The sequence below is a fragment of the Hesperophylax consimilis genome, chromosome 19, assembly GCF_061612785.1.
Source record: "Hesperophylax consimilis isolate HC1 chromosome 19, BYU_Hcon_1.0, whole genome shotgun sequence".
NCBI lineage: Eukaryota > Metazoa > Arthropoda > Insecta > Trichoptera > Limnephilidae > Hesperophylax > Hesperophylax consimilis.
The window spans coordinates 27,130,465-27,153,155 of NC_142854.1; the positions used below are offsets into that span (position 1 = coordinate 27,130,465).

Consider the following 22,691-nt stretch of genomic DNA (forward strand, 5'->3'; position numbering starts at 1 on the left):
GCAAAAGTCAATTAATTAATAATAATTAAACAATTTAAGCAAAGTCAAACAGCATAATGTTTTAGATGAGTCAAAGTTTAATGAAAAACTTGTAACATTAATTATTTATGTTAAGTCAAAAGAAAAATACAATGTTTTAAATTATCTCAAAACAATGTTGTTTTGACTTATGCTACATCAAAACAATGCTGTATTGACATAAGTTATTTGAAAACAATGCTGTATTGACTTAAGTTATATCAAAGCAATGATGTATTAACTGAAGATATGTCAAAACAAAGCTGTATTGACTAAAGTTATATCAAAACGATAATGTATTAACTAAAGTTATGTCAAAACAATGCTGTATTGACTTAAGTTATATCAAAGCAATGATGTATTAACTGAAGATATGTCAAAACAAAGCTGTATTGACTAAAGTTATATCAAAACGATAATGTATTAACTAAAGTTATGTCAAAACAATGCTGTATTGACTTAAGTTATTTGAAAAAAATGCTGTATTGACTTAAGTTATGATAGCGATGATGTATTAACTGAAGTTATGTCAAAACAAAGTAATATAATAATATTGACTTAAGTTGCTTCAAAACCATTCTGTATTGACTTATGTTACATCAAAACAAAGCTGTATTGACATAAGTTGTTTTAAAACCATGCTGTATTGACTTAAGTTATGAAAGCGATGATGTATTAACTGAAGTTATGTCAAAACAAAGCTTTATTGACATAAATTATGTCCAAAACAATATTAATAATAATAATTAAATAACTTGTTAAGTGCCGTTTCTTGTGAAAAATCACCTTAAGGGCGCTGTATTGACTCAAGTTATGTCAAAACAACAGTGTAATGAATTAGATCAAATTAAAACAACAAAGAAATGACCAGAAGTTTAGTCATAATAGCTTGGAGTGTGATTTGAGAAGTTAACTCGCATTTCAATCAATTTTAATCTTTAAATGTCAAATTTCATATGCATATAAATATTCCTTAAGCACTAAAATATAAATAATATGTAGATTTCAGATTACATGAATATTGGGTTATGCTTACAATACAGTTTTGTTGTTTAAACATTATAAATTTCTTTAGAATAAATAGGAATACATAAAATTTGTTAGTTACTAATAATAAATACATTGTACATTACATAGCTTTGAAAACAAAAACAAACAAATCATTCGAACGTCTCGCAATAAATGTGTATAAAAACCTTAGCATATTTTACAATACATAATAATAATATTTAAACTTTATTTGACACACTTTTTTTATTGTTAACATTACAAACATCTTTCACCGAGTAACTTATTTATTCCTGTTTTGGGTAAGGGCGTGAAAATAGTTACATAATATTTGCATGAATATGCAACTGTGACATAGTGATACTACCGTACAAGGATCACAAAGGACCAGAGGAACTATTGCGCCCGCATTTTGAGAATATTGTGGGGGGAATCGGAAAAAGGATGAAAAAGTACTCGGCTGTCAGATATACAGTTAAATCCATTTTATCAATTTTAAATGGCGATATCCTACCAGAGTGATACTGAGAGTTTCTCCATCTCAAAACCAAGTGCATATACGTATAACGAATAAAGTCATGTCACAGAAATAAGGAGAAAAGATAGAGGAAGGTTAGGTTACCTATACCTTGTTCAGATCTTGTCTTTGAATACTAAAATCATAATTGTTTCTTCTACCTTATTGGTTAAAAACATCCAAATTAATAGACCAGCCAGGGATAGGGGAACAAACCATGATGCGCGGAGGGGGCGTGTCAATAAATGAATCTCACAGTATACAGGCAACTCGCATTTTTATATCCACTATAAAGTCCTCGAAAATAAAATCTGCTTATGAATTACTAGTTCATTTAGCAATGGCGTGCAAATTGCTGGCTGTGTAAAAAACTCAACTACATTTCCCAAATCGGGTTTGACAACAAAAGTTTGGGCTCGTTTCCAAAATTGAATATTTTGTTACAAATGTCTTATAATTACCCAACTCATTAATTTTTAACATCGCTACGCTAGGAGGTTCGGTTAAAAATTAACATTTAATACTTGCACAGAAAATTTCCACAATAGACTGTGCTAAAAAACGTTTAGCATACTTTACTTTTCTGTCTGGCTATTTCAATGTGCGCTCTTCGGTGGTCAACATAAGACTGATGTCATAGTTTATTATCATAGCCAAAAATATGGTCACATGGTTTGCCTCCATCTTGTTGAAATGATATCCAGAGATTATGTTAGGCAAGTCTATCAATTTGGAAGTCAGTGGTTAAAAATGAAGATACACACATTACGTTTAGATGGGTATAAAATATTTACTAATATCATTTATTCTCAGTCAACTTTTTGAAAGAGAATTAATTACAACAGGCATGATGTTATAAAATTATATTTAAACAAGTACAAAAATTTGGCATTTGGCATGAGTGATTTTTTTTTGGAATTTTTTTCTTCTAAGCTAAAAAAAAGTGTACTTTTTGGGATTCTACCACAAAAAATGTGATTTTTTGGAACACTAGCATGAAATATTGTGTCCTTTATTTAATTTTAACGGAAAAAAACGTGTATTTTTAAGGACCTCAGCACAAAACTCGAGATATATTTGATCGTTTTGCAAATATAAATGAATTTTGAAAAGGAAAATTTAAAATAAAAATCAAAGTTTTGAGCATATAGCAAAATAGAAGAATTTTTTATTTTACCGAATACGTACCAAAAAACAATTTGCGCATTTTAAATGCAACCAACAATAATGAAATTTGAGATTAGGTTGCATTAACCGAAGTAAAAAATTACATTAGCAATAATATTGTTAAATGCAAGCGAAATGCAGTCCTGTTCATTAAATTATCATTGAAAGAATTCTTAGTAGGAAAGTATAGTGACATCTATGGCCAGTTCTTAGAAGTATTCAATAGAAAAGTCACTAGTGACATCTATGGTCAGCACTCGGAAGTTTATAAACACATAAGTCACTCACCATAATAAGATAATATCATGGTAACTATTCTGCAATTCTACACGCACACATCTCCCTCGCGGCAGTTGTGGTGGCAATTTTGTACAATAACAGCTCCTAACTCAATTTGAAGTGTATAGAGGAGAATCAAAGATCTACAATGTTTTCATATGAATGTCACCAGTCTGCCATCTATGGTCACAAGTCGTTACCAGCGGAACTATCGTGGGTTAGGTTCGAGTCCAGGCTGGCATTGTCCGAGTCTTGGCTGTGGTTTCCGCTGTAGTTGGCGGCTTCTTGCAGTCTCATCAGCATGTTGAGCTGGAAACATGTAATAAAATAATATTAGTATTTAAAAATAATTAATTGTTGACTGTCACCGAGCTACGATCAAATTTCACTAACAGTAGAAACAGAGGCGGGGCGCCACTATGCATAGATGCGATTTGCAGTAGTGTTGATGAACGATGTTGGCGACACTTGCGGAGCGCGTGGTTTCATCTCATAACCCATCTTCCATGTTTCTACTGACTGTTAGTAGTACCTCCATCCGTTCTATGTCTCACTGCTATAGTATAATAGGAGAGTTAGTAAAAGGTATAATTACCAAAGGATCTTGATTATTTGTGGTAGAGGTATCAGTAGAATTTCCATCCAGTCCAATGTCTTCAAGTGTAATTCCTCGCAAGTTCTGAAACCAAAAGAAAGAAAATAAGTACAAAACACATCCAGTTGTTTGACTTTTGTAATAGGTTTTAAAATGCCAATGTTTCTGAAATGAATTTGAGAAAAATTCTAAAAAAAAAAAACAACCTTGAAACTATTTACCAAATCTACAGTAATTCCTCAGGGCTCACACCTGGTACCACTGCTGTTTTAATATTTACATAAATGAGATTGTGGCTTTGTTTTTTAAGTGAGTGTCACATGTTTTTGTGAAATAAAATTATGCTGTAACATTACCTGTGCGGCCTCGGGGTCGGGCCAGGGATACGAGTCGCGGACATATTTGGCGGGGTCGGCCCAGGCGCCCCTACGCCCGTACAAAGCCACTCCTTCGCGGGCCGCCTCCACCAGGTACGGCACCACGGAGTAGTTCCACACCGATGTGAACCAAGACTGCAAATATCACAACATATTATTATTTAATGTATCACACACAGAATATTTTCAGACACCGCTTCCTCTTTCTGGAACCTCGTTTGGCAGTGTTGAGGTTTTGAGATAACTAATAAAAGAGTTTGACATCTCCAATTTGAGATGAATCAGGACTGCAAATAATACAATATTTTATCATTTTAATGGAACAAGACGAATCACACACAGATTCCGTTATCGGTCCGGCTTCCTCTTTTGTTGTGGTTTTGGGATTACTGCATAAGACTGTAATATCCCCATTGTGGTTATATTACAATACTTATGTCACGGTCACGTCAGGAGTCAGAATAACAGAAGAGTATGTATTAGTTACCTGACTGGCGGCCAGATCCAGAGGACAGCCCAAAAACAGTCGTGGCCCCACGGTAACGTCCGACGAGGAGTGTGCCTCCAGGAAGGAGTTGACGTGTTGCCACACGGCCGGCAGCCACTCCAGGACCGAGGAAAGGCGCGGACAGCGGGGCGAGCCACCCAGCTCGGCCACCAGCTGCTTACGGCGGAGGTATCTGAAAGAAAAACGGAAGATTTAGTAATAGAAAAAACGGAGCAGATAGCTTGTTCCATTGTTCGAAATATAGTATTGACTCAAAACATGGCTAGAGTTTTAACAATTAGATTAATATGATAAACTACACACAATATCCAATACAGAGAAACTGTCCTAAATGGACTGACTTCACTTGACAGACAAAATTGAGACCATGAAAGGAGTACATAATAAGACCAGAAATTGCTCAAATGTTTATTGAAATGAACAGTGGTGACTCTAAATCGTCTATCATTAGAGGGAAACCCTACAAACCTTTGGAAAGTAGAAATTTTGTTGATGAATACATATTGCTCGGTGAATCGGCATTTTGTTGGTAATTACCTGGCCAGAAATCCTTTGACTGGTTCCATGTGATTGGCAGTCAGGAGCCAACGGAAGTTGTGATGAAGCTGTAGATTAGTGGTGGTGCAGGTAGCCTGAGACATGGTTCCTATGAAAGAAGAAAGATTATTAGTACAAAATACTGGTTCATAATAAATAATTTCAATGATGCATTGAAAGATTTCATTCTATCGGTAATGTTCAGTAGACGTAAGGATCACCAGTAAACAAGAAATGTTCATAAAATCTAATTTTTGCTACAATTTCATTTGAAAAAAAAAAAAAAAACACCAGTGGTCCAAGGTGTGAGCCTTGAGGTATTCTTAAAAACATTGTAAGTAAAAATGTTTTTTTGAATGTTAAAATAAAATTTCACAATGATGAGGTGAGAACATCTAATCCGTGTTTTGTGTTTTCAAAACCAGTTTCTGACCTCAGAGTGCATGGTAAATCATTCCAAGAATGGACACAGCACATTAATGCTCTGTCCCCAATGTTCGCAAATATGAATGTGTACAAGTGAACCAGGAAACCTGTCAAAAACCCACGAAATAGCCTCCTCCACTAGTTTCCACCATAAATAAGGTTCCAGCTCTGATTTGGGTTAAATTAGATTAGTTTTGGTTAGGTTATGTCCACTATACCAATGATGCAGGGTAGGTTGGTGCGCCTGGCGCCGAGCAGTCCGCTGAAGACATCGGAGAGAGCGCTGGCATGGTGCAAGTTATCGAGGATCAGAACCGAGGGTAGCAGGGCCTCGCCCCCGCATTGTTCCGCCACGTTGCTCAGGTACTGCCGCAGCTCTTTGGATGACTTGTGCTCAACACTGGGGACAAATTACACACCGTTACAAATAATTTGAAAATATTTAAATTCCTCTTACTACCATTATTATGGGCAGAAGATGTTGCTTGTGCAATGATGGAAGACATAGTACGGAGAAGAATTGAACCCTATCATAACAATATGAGCCGTAGAATTGCAAAACCACCTACATAATTTTTTGTCGATTTCGAGATAGTCACGAAAAACAGTTAAGAACAACTTGAATATGTAAAGAATGTTTAATTTGTGCTAAATATATTATTTTTAGGTTTAATGTATTCCAAGCAGCTTTTTATGACAGTTTTGAAATTAGCAGAAACTTCCAGAGTGGATTTTGCAATTCCACATTTCAATTCATACATAACATGAAGTAGGATTTCATTAAAAAAGCACAGTGAACAGGTAAGATCACTAGGAATGATGAGGTGTTTGTGAAGACTAATTTTTGCTACAATTTCACATATACATATTTGTGTAAAAAAACAAAAAAACAGCAGTGGTACTAGGTGTAACCCTCGAGGAACTCCCGTAGATTTGGTAAAAAGTTAGGTTGCTCTTGGAGTATCTACCAAATTCAACTACAAGGGAAGTAAGTTTCTAAGCAAGTCATGGGGCTTTAGTTTTTTGGGATGTTCTGGGAATTTTGTTGTGTGAATTATATGGATAAAAGTTTAACAATCAACGATGATTATTTGTGTTTCTTCTGTGACCACTTAATTACCAATTGAAAAATCCAATTTCATCTCAATAACGCTCCCAAAATCCAAGATTCCAAACTCTTCCAGAATGTACGACAAGCCTGTGATGTTAAAATAACTATTGTAACTCACTTGAAGGTGGCAATGGCCTCAGCTGGGTTGAGGTGTGCTGCCGTGCGTGCCACGTGGAACTCAGCCAGCCTAGCGGCGAGGTAAGACTTGCCGGTCCCGCTCGGGCCACACAGGATCACTCGGCGGTGCTCGCTCAGCAGGGACACGTATCTGTCAGAACGAACATAGATAAGTTTGCCGTATATGTTGTAAGGAAAAACATTGATCTTTAAGAGGCGACAAATTAAAAATGTTTAAGCCCATCAATGAATAAATGGTAATATATAAAACCTGTTGAGTTTTAGAGAGCGGAGTTTGAGTTAGAGAAGGGTTTAAAAAATATATAAAACTAGCTAAAGTTCTCAGTGTTGCCCGGGCTTTATGCAGAGTTTTCGAAATAAGATGTAATTTCCCAGTTATTTTTAATATCAAATGTGCAAAATTTCATCAAAAAGTATCAAAATTCTGCTTTATGGGGTGTGAAAAGAAGATGGGAGTGGTCTTTTAAAATCTCATATAGACAGTGACCTTTCTCCTGCTTTGAAGGTAAAGTGTATAAAATTTCTTAACTAAAAAACAAACCCATGCCGCCAGACATAATAATAATAATTGGATAATTTGTAGAGCGCCGTTTTTGTGAAAAATCACCTCAAGGGCGCTGTACAATTTATTTCCTAGGATCTACATTTGTTATTTAGACCAACTGTGCCAGCACAAGGTTCGTCATCCGTTCAGGCATGTGTCTGCCGCCAATATAGCGCTGACATGTGTCTGCTGCCAATAAAGAGCGCCGACACAACATCCTCACATAGACAACAAACCTTGGCAGCACCGCTGTGACGCTCGACGAAGACAGAAGATGGAGACTCTGCTGCAAGAGTCCTAGGTAGCGAAGGAACTGTACCAGCTGCTGCAGGGAGAGAGACTACCCCGTCCACCAACTGTGCCAGCACGAGGCTCGTCATCCGTTCAGGCATGTGTCCTCCGCTAATATAGCGCTGACATGTGTCTGCTGCCAATAAAGAGCGCCGACACAACATCCTCACATAGATAACAGACCTTGGCAGCACCGCTGTGCAAAATCACTTCATCCTAGTCTACCTTAGTCTCTCCAGTCACCTCCCAGCCTTTCATGCCACCTAGTGCATCCTCTCGACCCTTTCAGACTCCTTCCTGGCTCCAATACCTAAATAACATCCAGCAAAAAAAAAAAAAAAAAAATTCTTTCTATTGTCGTGATCCGACGATTTCACACCTCTGTCTCAGACCCTTAGGGCTCGCTTATCGCAGGCTATCATAAGCAAAATCTTGAACCAAAGTCAAAGTGAAGTTTATGTGTGTCATCTGTAACAAAATACATAAACAAAAACAGAAAATAAAAACAAAAACTTTAAACAAAATATGGCTTATCTGTCCTCCAGGCAGACATCCTCGGTTGAAACTCTTCTTTGTAATATATTAGATAGATAATATGTAATTCTCACCTATATACAATATTCTTTGGTATCAAGCTATCAAAAGCCAAACTGCCGACTCCTTGCAGACAAATGTACAGCGTTTTCACCATCCCGATGATGTATCCACAGGGCAACAGCTCTGGAAATCCCACTTCAGGTCCCCTGGTAGCTTCGCCCAAGTGATAAGACGTGATAGAATCCGTATTCAATCCAAGATTTGTACCTGGATCGATACGAGACAAATAATCTTTAAATGTCTTTCTGACAGTATGATCCAAGTTCTGCCAAGTGGTTTTACCAGATATATACGTGTAAGCAATGACGAATTCATTACAATTGATCGCAGTGCTGTTTGAGCCGTTTTCAAATGTGTTTTTATTCGTGTAATTACTGTGCGAAGACTTGTTAGATTTCAGACTGTTCGTGTTTGAAAGATTTTGGAAGTCGTGTCCGTTTTCTTTATCCGGGCTCATGACTGGGTTTTGTAGCGACAATCGGGATAGCGCGGATTCTTGCAGACTGAAGTCCGGTGCTTGGCAGTTGTTGAATGCGGCTGAGGATCGGTTCGAGTAGAAGCGGCTGTCGCAGTTGTTGAGCGACTCGCAGACCTCCTCGTAGTAGCGCGGGAAGGTGTCGGGTTGGCCGAGATAGACGGCGATGGCGATCTTTTTACCGTCGCTTAAGTCGGCACTGTTTTCGTTCAAGCCTGAAAGAATACAAATAAATTAGTCGATAGTACACGATATTGACAAACTAAAATGGACTGCCAAGTGTGGTTCAGTGACTAGGGGGTTACTGTCAGATGTTTATTGTTTTTAAAAAGAGTAGAGCTGACTATTGTATTTATCCAACTGCTGATGCAAATTTACATCAACAGCAATGGGGCTGGACGGCGTCTAGCTGTTATTTCTGGATGTAACACTTATACTGATGGAAAAAAGGAAGTTAAATATGATACTCTCAAATAATATATAGGTATAAACAGTGAGACCCACCGAGATCAGCATAAGTCTCCCCCATGGCCAGTTCACGGCACTTGGGCGCCGGCAGTCCAGAGGCCTGGCAGTCTGCCCCCCCCAGCCGTGCGGTGGCCATCAGCAGACCCCCTTCTCCTCCAGAGCCCTCGCCCACCCGCAGGTACAGCGAGGGGGACGGGGAGGCTGCCTCGTATTCCAGGGGGGGAGTTGAGGTTATGAAATCCAGACCGTGATCCATTCCCTGCAATAAAACAACATGTTTTTTTATAACCAACACAAAAGAAACTGTTGAAGTATTATAGATGGACAGCAAGCAAAAGAAGATTGGCCGAAGCAGAAAGGGCGTGATTTATTAGTAGTTTGGTAGTGTTCATTGGATGCTTGCCATGCCGCACACGCAGATGACATTAGGGAAGTCTTCTTGGTCCACAACAAAGGTGAACTTCTAGCGTGGAGCACTATGTAGTTTATACATCATTAAAAATGTAAATTTCAGTTGTGGGTCGTCTGTGATTGTACCTCTGTTTCAATGAAGTAAATACATTTTCAAAATTGTAACTAATTGTGTCAAAAATTCAGACAAGCGATAGAGTACCTAGTTACTTATAATTTTGCTCTTACTGAGCCAGTGAGACTATGGCATCTCCAATGTGAGGTATGTTGTGATGAGTGTGGAGAGGAAAGCGATGGGAATAGGATTCTAATAAGACAATATATTACCATCAAAAGCGTGTAAAACAGAATTGAGTAAGTTATAATTACATTATCAGGGCGTTGTGCATCAGCCGCGCTGAACCTCCTGGCATCATCGTGGCTAGGTGCTGCGGGGGGCGAAGGGGGCCCTTGTCCGGGGGCCAGGGAGGCGTGGCTGCCGGCCAGGGACTTGGGGCGCACCAGGCGCTGCAGTCGCTCGTTGTTCTGCTTCAGGTTAAGCATCTCATTCTGGAATTTGAGGTTATTTTAAGTATGATTTAGTTAGTATGGTTTAGTTATGAGTCGGGAATATGAATGTGTGGCGGTGCATCCACTCTGCACACTTCTCAGGATTCTCTCTCTAGGAATATGTGAACCTCACTACACGATGAACAAAGAATTCTGAAATGTATGAATGTGGATATATGCAACTACTAGTAATGCGTGGTAACAACTTATGAACAGTGGAGAGTTGTATTATTATTGATCCAGTTTAGTTCTTTTGAAATTAGTCACTATACAATAATGATGGCAGTACTTATGGAACACCTCGAAAAGCAATGACATTAGCCTAGGAGTCATCATATCATAAGACTTGAAATGGGAACCGCATAACGCTAGGATTGTTAAAATATCTGATCTAGCATCAGACATGATGTTAAAAATATCCAAAACAGAGACCGACCCATCCTGGAATAAGTTTCCAAATAAGGAGTCCATATTTTGCCGAGGATATAGAACTAATAGAGAGGAAACAGAGACAATTTACCAAAATACAAAGAACTTTGAAAATTCAGCAATATGAAGATAGACTCAAGGAACAAAATTTACTAACATTAAAAGAAAGAAGAGAAATGAATGACTTGATTTCAGACATTCAAAATTTTATCTGGACCTTATAGTTGCCTTGGTATTCGAGAAATCTTCACCACCAACATAAATGTAAATCTCCGTAGACAATAAACAAATGAACACAAAAAAAATTTGCATCCAATCCTTGGAAACACTTCCCTACAAAAAGAGTAGTGGAATCATGGAACAAACTCCCACAATGTCATCGATGCTACAAATATAAATCAATATAAAGTTCAATTGGATTCTCATTTCGAGAGAAGAAAGGATTAACTTATTGTGAAATTAGATATCAGCAGATAGCTGCCTGCTCACTGACTAATAATAATAATAACATTGGTAGGAAATTGAAGGACAACATACCCGCATCTTGATGACAGTGTCCTTGAGGCTCTCAAGCTGGTGGGCGGAGCTGAGGGCCTCCAATCGGATGTCTGTGAGCACCAGATCCTTCTCTCGTAGCTGTTTTTTCAGCTCATCCACAAGCTGGGCGTCTGTCAACGCAATAAATACAAGAAATTAGTTTTTGAAAAATCGAAAACCTTTAGTATCGTGTCCGGTTCCATGCCCGTCTAAATTACCTGGATCAGAAGTATTGCTTCCGTTGAGCAGTCCATCCTTATCTTCCTTCTTCTCTCCGAGGATAGTGTCAGCCAGGATCTCGTGCGAGTTCTCCAGGCTATTCTCATTGGATCCCTCGCGGATGACCCCGTGCTGGTGCTCAGAGTGGTGACCCCCGGAGTCTGTCGAAGGAGACAGGTGACTCAGCGATGAGTGTTTCGAGGTCTTGGATATCTTGGCGTTGCGGGAGAATGCCTTCGTGAAGGAGGATCTCAGCTGGAAGATGAAAATAAAATAATAATAACCATATAAACTTACCAATGTACGTTCTATTGCAACACCTTTGTTTTGAGCTAGTAGTTGCTTTCTATTAATTACTTTGCAAGTTGGCAAAATATCTTTAAACTTTATAAAATATCATGAAATCTGGTCAAATAAAGCCAAACAGGTTGCGATTTTAACAAAACTAAAATATAAACTCACCCATCCTTTCTTCTTGTGTTTTTTATCCTGTGCAGAAGAGCAACCACTGCTTAGACTGTTGAGACTGTTGACACTGTCTGTCGACAGATGTCTCGTCATGTTGCTGCCAGTTCCAGATCCAATGCTTCCCGTGGTGCTGGGCTGCTTGGGCATCTCCTGTAACATATTAAACTGTTGAAGGAACAGGTTCTATTTACGGAACTCGGCGAAACCCACTAATGGATTATAACAATATTAAGGAACATTCAGTCACTGATATCATTAAATTAGATAGGCTTATCATGAAGGAATTAATTTTTTTTAAGAAAGAGGACCTAAGTGCGGACCTTGAGGTAACCTAAATATTATCAGTGATTTAAATAAATTAGACATGCTTCTTCTGAAAAGAGTTAAAATTGATGGAGGAAGATATTTTGAGTGCAAACATTGAATCTGGTTATAGAATTAAGATCATTGTTTGGTTCGCAATGCTTTCAAAATACATAATATGAAATTAAGTAGTAATACGATAAAGAAAGGGCAAATAAAGAATATAAATAAAAGAAAGAAGATAAATAAGATAAAGAAGGTGAAGAAGATAAATCAGATAAAGAAGGTGAAGAAGATAAAGAAGATAAGGAAGAGAAAGAAGATAAAGAAGAGAAAGGAGATAAGGAAAAGAAAGAAAAGAGATAAAATAAAAAAGGGTATTTTGAGATGTGCGTACCTGGTTGGGTCCGCTGACGGAGTCCTGCTTGATGCCCATGGAGGTCATGTGGGCGCTGGTTAGTCCGGCCTGGATGGACTGCTTTCGGAGCAATTCGATGGTCTGCCGCAATTGCGTTAACTCCGAGTCCTGGTCAAAATAGAAACATAGTAATTATTATTTTTTTGATAAATTAATGTTTTAAAGACAAGATTTTATTTATGCATAGCACAAAGGATAACAATTATTTTTATAAGCAATAATTGTTCGCCTGAAACACTCATCCACATTGAAAAAATCTCCTTATAAAATATACATGACGCCAACGGGACTCAAAAAAAAAAAAGAAACATAGTGTTATAAAATATAGTCTGTCAACAAAAGTCTACAAATTTAATAAAATAGAACCAACATTTTGAATCAATATAGGAAAATAGGAACACCAAGTAATAGTGTTTTTTTTGTTAACAAATTATAGTAGCCTGTCTTTTGATTGCTTGACTTTTCTCTACTTTCAATAAATATAATAACCCTTTATTATATATACATAAGCCTTCCGGAAGAAATTCTCTAAATGATAGTGAAAACCGCATCAAACTCCGTTGCATAGTTTAGAAGAATTAGGCACACAAACAGACGGGGAGAGTGATTTTGTTTTATACTATTTATTAGAGATACCAATGTATTGTCACGATTACGAATTTACTAAAAGTTTATCAGGAAACAGCTTGCAATCCCGTTTTTAGTTCATTTTGATCTGGGATATTCCCGAACGTTCCAGACTATTCCCGAACATTCCAGAATGTTCTGGGATGTTCCGGAATGTTGTGGAATGCTCTCGAATGTTCTGGACTGTTCTAGAAATTTCTAGAGGGCGAAACTTCCAGCCCTGGTCACCAAACACGTCCAAAGCCATTTCAAGCAACGTTTCATTTCTGAATGGTGGTCTTACCTTACACCAGGGCGATACTGAGAGTATCTTCCAATATGGAACGTGCGGCAAATATACTAAATATTATTTTAAATGAGTAAATTGTGAAACAACACAAATTTACCTACCCCTACCACGGAGGCCGCTATAGATCGATTATTTTATACATAAAATTTCGTTAGAATCATTTCTTTTCAGGAAGTACGTAACACTTTCTAAACACTGTTTGATATTGATGTGAAAACTATTCAATTGGCATTGGTTTTCACTCAAATCTACATGGTTTTACACACACGCCTCAGGGATTTCATTTCAGCATCCAATCTACTTTCATCTTTCCTCTGCAAGTTAGAATTAAAAGTGCATAACATTTAAATACACGAAAATGGTAACTTTGCTCTCCCAACGACAAAAAACAATTACAACGAAAGTTCTCCAATTTGACACTTAATAGTATGGTAAATTATACTTGGCTATCTGGTTACGGACCACACGCGATTCTACCTGCCTTTGGTAGCTCTTGCCCAATAGTCGACCTACCACCTACCACCACATGACGGAGATGGATGGTCTGCTCAAAATAATAATACAGGAAATGATTATCGAAGATTTAAGCTATAAATATCAAAAAGTTGAATTCTAAAACCCTAACCTCAATATATTTTCTATAAATAATTTGAAATTTATATTCGCTGAATGGCTTGCCTATATCGGCGGAGTTAAATTCATATTCGCTGAATGCCTTGCCTAAATCAACGAAGTTAAATTTATATTCGCTGAATGCCTTGCCTAAAACGGCGAAGTTAAATTTATATTCGCTGTATGCCTTGCCTATATCGGCGAAGTTAAATTTATATTAGCTGAATGCCTTGCCTAAATCGGCGAAGTTAAATTCATATTCGCTGAATGCCTTGCCTAAATCAACGAAGTTAAATTTATATTAGCTGAATGCCTTGCCTAAAACGGCGAAGTTAAATTTATATTCGCTGAATGCCTTGCCTAAGTCGGCGAAGTTAAATTTATATTCTCTGAATGCCTTGCCTAAATCGGCGAAGTTAAATTGAAAATATGGAAATTTGTCGTTATTTATGGAATCTCAAATTGCACGATACTTTCAATAACAAATATTATAATCATTGAAGAAAATAACGAAAATTTTGGAACAGAAAAAGATTTGTTGATTTCCTAGGTGTGTCTATTCCTGCAATTTTGTTTCACATTTTGTGTTTGAGTTGTTAATGTTTTATTTTGTGCAGTTATATAGTGAAGGTACACCTTGATTATATATTACATAGCATTCTTAAGACCCCGTAGTAAGCATTCAAAGCTGGTTTGAAAGGGAGATCTGAAAATAGTTATTAGAGGGAGCGCGCTAATATTAAAAAACGATAGTAATTAAGCGAAAATTGTGAAAAATTTTAATAAAACACTACTCGTTTGAAATAGAGCAAAAACCTCTAGACAAATGCATTAGTTGCATTTAAAGATACACTGTGAATTTTTTCATGCCCATAACATAGTAAATAACAGGACAAAACGTGTTTTTAATAATTTTCAGGGAATTTCATATAGTTAAATAAATAATAACAAAAATAACATCATTTTTTTGGAACTTAAAAACTTGTTATAAATCGGTAGAAATAGGATATGCGGAGGCTTAAGTAATTTATTTAATTATCCAAAGAAGAGAAATGTTTTCGGATCTAACTGGGGACCTAGTCTATTTACTTATACAATCTTATCTTATCTTATCTTATCTTATAGGCATCTTATATGTATTGTAAGTTCCTCCCGTCCTAAAATGAGTTTTGTAACTCATCGGGATTGCTCTAGCAACAAATAACAAGAAAATCTTAAGGTGCTCTGGATCATTGAGCTAAGTCGGCTTATTCCCAACACGCCAAATAATTCAATATGTACTAGTACAATCAGTTAATGTTAATTAAGTGTTACTCTCAAGTGACCTACCAGGTAAGTATGGTACTGTATATTATCTCCATATTTAGTTAGTAGATCATTGAAGAGGTGTATTATATATTTGTACAGCGCCCTTGTGTGATTTTGCACAAAAACGGCGCTATATAAATCATCAAAATTTTATTATTATTATTATTATTACTTCAATCAACAATTACTGCTTATTATATTTTTTCACCTGTAAACAACCAACTTTATTTTTGTAGGAAAGGCTTTGTTAGTGCTAAATTTCTCACTAGATGGCGTCGAGACATATTATATCTACATTTGTTGGTGAAATATTTTGACTTGTCAAATATTATTATTTTTTAATGATAAACTAATGTTTAAGAGACAAGGTTTTATATGCATAGCACAAAGGATAACAAATTATTGCTTATAATAATGTGTTATTCTTTGAGCTATGCTTAAAAAACCTTGTCTTATAAAAATTAGTTTATCATTAATAAATAATAGGTTTCTTAAAGTACTTATTTTTTATTATTAAAAAAAAAACTTCACCGCATACGAAAATGACATTTACGTGTAAATTTACTCCAAATAAACTCAGGAATCGCTAGTTAAAATCTGCCGGGTAATTCATGATACACCCTGTACATAATATTATAATTTCTTCTCGTGGTTTAGAGGTGTAAAACGTGGTTACGGTTAACCCGGAGTTAGTCGCTTGGTGGTCAAATCTATTTTATTGTTAACCGGAGCGCACATTGTAACTTCACCCCAAGGCTCTTTTTATAATTTGATACTTTGAGACTACTTTTCGAAATTTAAGGTTTTGAAAAGGAAGCCACTTCGAAGTTGCGATGAATAGCTTCGTTCACACTGGTGAATCAAATCAGTCGAATTAACAAAGTCAAATTACAAGTTTGATTCATTTAAGTCATTCGATTAATTTGATTTACCTTGTTAATTAATTCATACGACTTATGTGGTACTTCTATTAGTTTATTCATTTAATTCGTCTGTTAAGATTTTAAATAATTTCATTCATTGATTCGTGAATTGATTCACTGGTACGAATGAATCTACAAACGTCTCATTTGAACGGTCATGTCATGTAGATTATGATATAATTCAGGTCTAAACTAAACTAAAACTTACCTTTTAAAGCTGTCATACCCTTAAATTAAATATACCATTCCTAAGAGAAAGTCCAGTTATATTCAATTTTCCAACTATGTCCTAAATCATTTATCTAAATTTCGCTAATAAACAATTAGATAATGTTAATTGTGTGTTAATCTCAAGCAGAGATGTGCTTTATTTAAAATAAATCCATTTCAAATGGAAATGCAAAATGGGTATTTTCCATTTTGCATTTTAAATGCTTTTTTAAAAACCATTTTGCATTTTAAATGCTTTTCTCAATGCATTTTCCATTTTAAATGCTTTTTTGCAACATTCTTCCTACTTTCTATACTCATCTTTTTTTCATAAGCCCCAAATATCAGTCAGTCCTCAACCTCGCTATGAGAGATAATTTACATTTGTCAGGTTGCTCCCTGGTAGGAGCCCTGGCAATTGAGTGATACCATTACAAAAATACTGAACATGGCCGACGCTGTAATATTAAATGTTAGATAGCAGTTTCTATGTTTTTACGTCCCGCGAAATTTTTTTGTGGTTTCATAATCTGTAGACGTGGTGTTTTTGGATTTACCATCATGTAATATGTTTGTTCTACATTGATGTCCATTATTAAATGACAAAATTGTTTAAAAATTCTATAATTATTTTAATTGTTTGACCTAAGAAACCATTTTGCATTTTCAATGCATTTTTAAAATAGGTATTTTGCATTTCAAATGCTTTTCTAAAAACCATTTTGCATTTTCAAATGGAAAAGTTTTGACCCATATCCATTTTGCATTTCAAATGGTTTTGGGTACCAATTTTGCACATCTCTGATCTCAAGTGACCTACCAGGTAAGTATTGTACTGCATATTATCTCCATAAATAGTTAGAAATAACATAGATCACTGAAGAAATGTATTTTAAATTTGTACAGCCCCTTGAGGTGATTTTGCACAAAAACGGCGCTATACAAGTCATCAAATTATTATTATTATTATTAACCAATCTGTCACCAACTAACACGACCTTATATTATATATAACTCTTTTTCTATTATGGTCAGACATACAATATAAACACATTTAGAAAGAAAAAAACACCAAGTTTTGTCTTTGATTTAAAAGTTTACCATAGATGCTCCGGTATAATTTGAAATAATTCTGTAAAACATACAACGGCCAAACAGTTCACCCGGTAAAGGTATGTCAATTTTTAAAATAATTATTTTTTTACAAAAAGTGAAGTAACAAAATATTTTATTAAGGCGATGCACTACGTCGTGTAATATTTTTAATTTAGCCGCTATCAATAACAACCCTTACGTAGATGGCGATAAGGTTTAAATTCCCGCTTAACACCATCTGCCTGTTTTGATTTATGCAAGAAAAAACATGGCAAAAAGTGCCTTTTATTTTATTTTGTGGATGTTCAGGCATAAATATAATTTTTTTTTCGATAATTTTATAAATAACTTAATTTGCCACATTATACAATAAAATCATAACCGAAAATGGGTTCGTAAGTAGGAGATTTTGCACTTTAAAGCAGTTTTCATAGGCCTTATACATTATTTTTTTCTGGGTTTATAAAAAGACTTACTTATCTAAAAAATACTCGATTATTTCAAAGGCCAAGATGTATACTACTCGCAGTATTTAACTAAAGCATCTGAAACATTTCTAGGCGACCAAATTTTCAAACCAAAACACCAACATGATTTTGCATTACTACGTATGGCGCCTTAAATGTGTTTTAAAGTTGCTTATAAATTTGGTGACCAGACAGTTGGGAGCAGTGGGAACTCTTGTGCGGTTTCAGATAAAAAAAAATAGTTTAAAAAATTGCGTAATGTCAGTTTTTAATATTAAAACCTGAAAGCGTCTGCTTTCAAAAGCAATATTTCATTTGGGATATGCAGAAAACAGAGAATGTATTTTAAATTGAATGCCAAGCGGGAATATTTGATGGGTGTAATTTAAAGTCGAATCATAAACGAATCCGCTAGTCCCATTGAAGTAAAGTCTTCAAAAAGTAAATGCTGACGCAACTATCTTCCTTTAACATTGTCCTTGCAATTTTTCCCATCCTATTCTACCTACAAGTACCTGTCATTATCTGACTATACCCACGTGTTTGTGTGACATTTTACAACAATAAACGTAACTGTCAAATCAGTTTATTGATGAAGCCTATTTGATGAACATCTCTTTGTTATCAGTGCTGTTTTTGATATCAACTCAGGGTAGAAGGCCTGTGCAGTGAACATATTCGGTTCCCTCAGTGTCTTTTGTATCTAACCTGGATGTTATGGAAGCTTGTGCATAAAATAAATCATATCTCCTGTGAGTAAAACCAACCATCAACATCTTTGAAGAACATCAAAGGGGTAAGTCGGATTCCTTCCTTACTCCATGTTCACCATCTCCAACCATAGTTGTGTCAACTTTCAAGTTCACAATTAATTTTACAAAGTAAAATCAAATAAAAGTTATCAAATACAAGCGATTTTTGGTTTCAGCAGTGACGTGATTAATTTTCTATTGCATTGTTAAAGTGCTATAATTTCACAAACCATTACGTTGATTTAGATCGTATCGTATAACATCAAAAAAAATGTGTACAAACCTTTCTTTCAGCTGTGGCAGTCAATGATTGAAGTCTCTGCGTCATGTTAGATAGACTCTGCTCAAAAGCCGATACCACATGAGCCTGTAACAAAAAGATAAATATCACATTAGCGTACTGAATGAAAAGGAATTATTTTATGATATTTTTTGTCAACTATTGTAGTAATTTGTCGATCATTTATTCTCCCATGGTTTAATAGGTAGGATATAACGAATTACTATCAAAAAATATCTACGACCAAATTTTTGCAGGGATGTTTTTTGATATGTAGACAAGCGTATCTAGGGGAACGAACGGTCTCGATGAATTAACGATTTTTAGTCGAGACAACTGTCAAATATAATAATTGTCTCGCTTATGTCGACTAATGACCAACATCGTTGATTAAAGACTGTTATTGTGTCGGTGTTGACTTTCATGCGGAGCGAACGGGCTCGATGAACTAACGATATTTTAGTCGAGACAACTGTCAAATGTAATTGTCGGCTCGCTTATGTCGACTAACAACCAACATTGTTGATTGATGACGTTAATTGTGTCGATATTTACTTTCATGCTAAGGCATTATATTAGAAGCGAAGGGGGCACGATAAACTAACGATATTTTAGTCGAAACAACTGTCAAATGTAATTTTCGGCTCGCTTATGTCGACTAACAACCAACATTGTTGATTTAAGACGTTAATCGTGTCGACATTGACTTTCATGCTAAGGCATTGTATAGTAAGCGAAGGGGGCACGATATACTAACGATATTTTAGTCGAGACAACTGCCAATAATGTAATTGTATTGCTCGCTCATATCAACTAATAACCAACATTGTTGATTAAAGACTTTTATGGTGTCGATGTCGGCTTTCATATTCTGAGGCAAGCTTACAAAGGAAGCGAAGGGGGCTCGATAAACTAACGATATTTAAGTCGAGGCAACCAATAACCAACATTGTTGATAGAATAGTTTTATCGTGTCGCTGTTGACTTCATGCTAAGACAAATGATGATTATTTTTAGTAAAATAACACGCACATATGAAATTATTTTTGTATTAAACATACCTTGTCATATTTCATCATTTTTTATATGAGCGGGGTGGAAAACGTTATAGTTATAATACAAGGGTGCGCCTATCATAATATAAAGAGAACACAATATTTCCTATTTCCTTTTACATACCAGGCCGCACCTTGGATATCAAAATAAGGGAGGATTGAGTCTACCCCTGCGGTTTTCTGCTACCCTGGTTAGAATGTATTTTCATTTGCGTTTGTTGGGGTCGTTGAATTATGATTATAATTATGCTGAACCCATATATAACGGAAACAAGAGAGATGGGCTTTTAACCATTAACACCATTAGCATCACAAGTGTCGCCAACACCTTTCACATATTACTACTGATTGATTCTACAAACCAAACGCATAACTATCATTGCATGGTTGCTTTGTATGGTGCCCGGGATCATGGGATGAGGTTTGTCCAGGTCTTGGCGGCGGATATGTCTGCACATCAACTGCGTGGCAGGACGGCTTGGGAATCAGGAGAGGACGAATGAGGGAGATCTTTTGACCTCTCCAGTCGGATTCTCTCGACCCATCGACTTGCACGGCAGTGGGAGGGGTGGATTCAAACGTCTGTCACTCCTGGACACACTCACACCCAGATTTGTCCTCAACACTCATGCTTCTTTCCTTCCCAAAACTGTCCAGGCATGCCCAAAGATGACCGTGATAAATTATTTTCTTTAGGACCTCCAGTCTGACAGTCTGCACGCTTCCATGCCGTATCTCCATTTGTTTCTATTATCTATGGGCGTGATGTATAGTTAGTTAGTTCAACAAGAATCTTATTCAAATAAATAGTTTTAAATTACTTCATAGGGGTGCTCTGTGAATAAAAAGCGTTTCCTTTTTTATTTAATTTACTTAGTGAATATGTTTAGGGTGAATCCTCCCCTAGATGCGATCATCCCCTACTAATTTAATGATAAGTTAGTGCACTGGCGCTAATTGCTAGGTAGAGCGAATGAACGAAGAAAGGAGTGTAAGGAAAATATGTAACGCGAATGTGGATGGTAGAAGGAGTCGGGGACGCCCGAAGAAGAGTTGACACGATCAAGTGTACTAGAGTCGGCTATGTCAAGACTAACAGAAGGCCATTTATGAATGTGAATGAGGCAAGGAGTGTGTGCGAAGACCGAATTGTTTGAAGGTCCGTCCTCTCTGCCTACCTCTTCAGCGAAACTGCGTGATGGTTAGTTAGTTGGTATATTTAACTAGTCTATTTTTTATTTGACGGCCGGCATAGTCCAGTGGTAACGCATTGGACTGCCATTCCGAAGGTCGCGGGTTCGAACCCGGCGTGCGCAAATAAATTTTATTCGATTAATTTGTGTTATTTCACAATTAATTAATTAAAATAATATATAGTATATTTGCGGCACGTTCCAGAGTGGAAGATACTACCAGTATCGCCCTGGTGTAAGACCACCATTCAGAATTGAAACGTTGCTCCAAATGGCTTTAGCCGTGTTTAGTGACTAGATCTGAATAGCCAGGTACTTCCCCACCTTCCTCTTTCCCTTCCCCACTTACCTTCAGCCTCACAACATCCCTCAATTGGGGATGCCATAGTCTCACTGGCTCCAGACGGGAGCAGTTGGGACTCTTGTGAGGTATTCACTATAAAAAATAAAATAAAAAAAATTTGCCAGATTTGATAATTATGTGAAAATATGGGTTATTTTCCTTTTTATCGTAAAATTTGCTTTCATTCCAGGAAAACCCCGACAAAATGCTGTTTTACTGGGTCTTGATCCTGGGAATTATCCACATTATAGGAAGAAGCAAACACAACACACAAACGCCAGCCATTTCTAACATTAAACATTACAAAAATCAAGTGACAAAATCGTGCATTCTAAACTACGTTTATAGTTTCGTAATCATTACTCATAAAAATAATCATCTTTGACATAACTGCGTCCCAGCAAAAGACAATGAACTAACATCGCTTCCTAGCGCGTAATTAATTGAGGCCATTAACATTAATTTAACCATCTTGATACAAAAGGGGGAGACCGCTCCCAAACTATTAATACATTAGAATAATCATATCTTTTAACTGAACCATTATTGTTATTATTTTCTGAATGTTCAGTCACGCTACCTTACGGTCGCACCGCCCCATACAAAAGCAACACGCGATCTCCGCCATCCCTAGGGAACTTGACTGGCGCGGCAGAACGGCTACCAGACTGACTTTAATATTTTATTAATAATATGTGTTAAAAATGGAAAGCGTGCGGGAATTCGAATAAAATTAGTTAATGTGCACACGATTGTGACACGAAATGAGTGTAAAATATGAATAGTAAAAATCAAAGGTTTTTATGTGTTTTATTTGTACTAATATAATATTTGCCCGGGATTTACATAAGAGCCTTTCAAAATCAGGCGTAGATAGTAATAATTTTCCTCTTATTTTGAAGGTCGACTGTGTGCAACATTTCATCAATCTCGGAATAAAACTATAGATTTGTATTAAAAGCCAAAGCCAAACCGCCCGACTGACCGCTACAGAAATTCTTCTCAATGTATGTATACTAGCTGAAGTCCCCGGGGTTGCCCGGGCATTACACAGAGTTTTTGAAATATCATGTAAATAGGAACCTTACGCTTGTTTTAAAGTTAAAGTGAATTGTATATTATTCATTTTTTCAATCACCAAGCTAGG

The 22,691-nt window shown here is 36.4% G+C and overlaps 1 protein-coding gene across 7 annotated transcripts in view; it reads right to left on the bottom strand.

Annotated features, from left to right (window-relative positions):
* Window positions 1–1,657: 1,657 nt before the first annotated feature.
* sick (sickie) overlaps window positions 1,658–22,691 on the bottom strand; it is a 478,256-nt gene continuing 457,222 nt past the window's right edge. For all 7 annotated transcript variants that reach the window (XM_089643461.1, XM_089643463.1, XM_089643462.1 and 4 more), the window contains 15 exons: window positions 18,957–19,040; window positions 12,370–12,498; window positions 11,664–11,819; window positions 11,201–11,456; window positions 10,983–11,113; window positions 9,837–10,016; window positions 9,093–9,315; window positions 8,125–8,803; window positions 6,662–6,811; window positions 5,651–5,832; window positions 5,007–5,115; window positions 4,449–4,641; window positions 3,941–4,096; window positions 3,585–3,668; window positions 1,658–3,298 (listed from right to left, as the gene is read on the bottom strand). In XM_089643461.1, coding sequence (XP_089499587.1) covers window positions 3,176–3,298; window positions 3,585–3,668; window positions 3,941–4,096; window positions 4,449–4,641; window positions 5,007–5,115; window positions 5,651–5,832; window positions 6,662–6,811; window positions 8,125–8,803; window positions 9,093–9,315; window positions 9,837–10,016; window positions 10,983–11,113; window positions 11,201–11,456; window positions 11,664–11,819; window positions 12,370–12,498; window positions 18,957–19,040 — 2,835 coding nt within the window. In that variant the 3' untranslated portion in view covers window positions 1,658–3,175. The remainder of the gene's footprint in view (window positions 3,299–3,584; window positions 3,669–3,940; window positions 4,097–4,448; window positions 4,642–5,006; window positions 5,116–5,650; window positions 5,833–6,661; window positions 6,812–8,124; window positions 8,804–9,092; window positions 9,316–9,836; window positions 10,017–10,982; window positions 11,114–11,200; window positions 11,457–11,663; window positions 11,820–12,369; window positions 12,499–18,956; window positions 19,041–22,691) is intronic.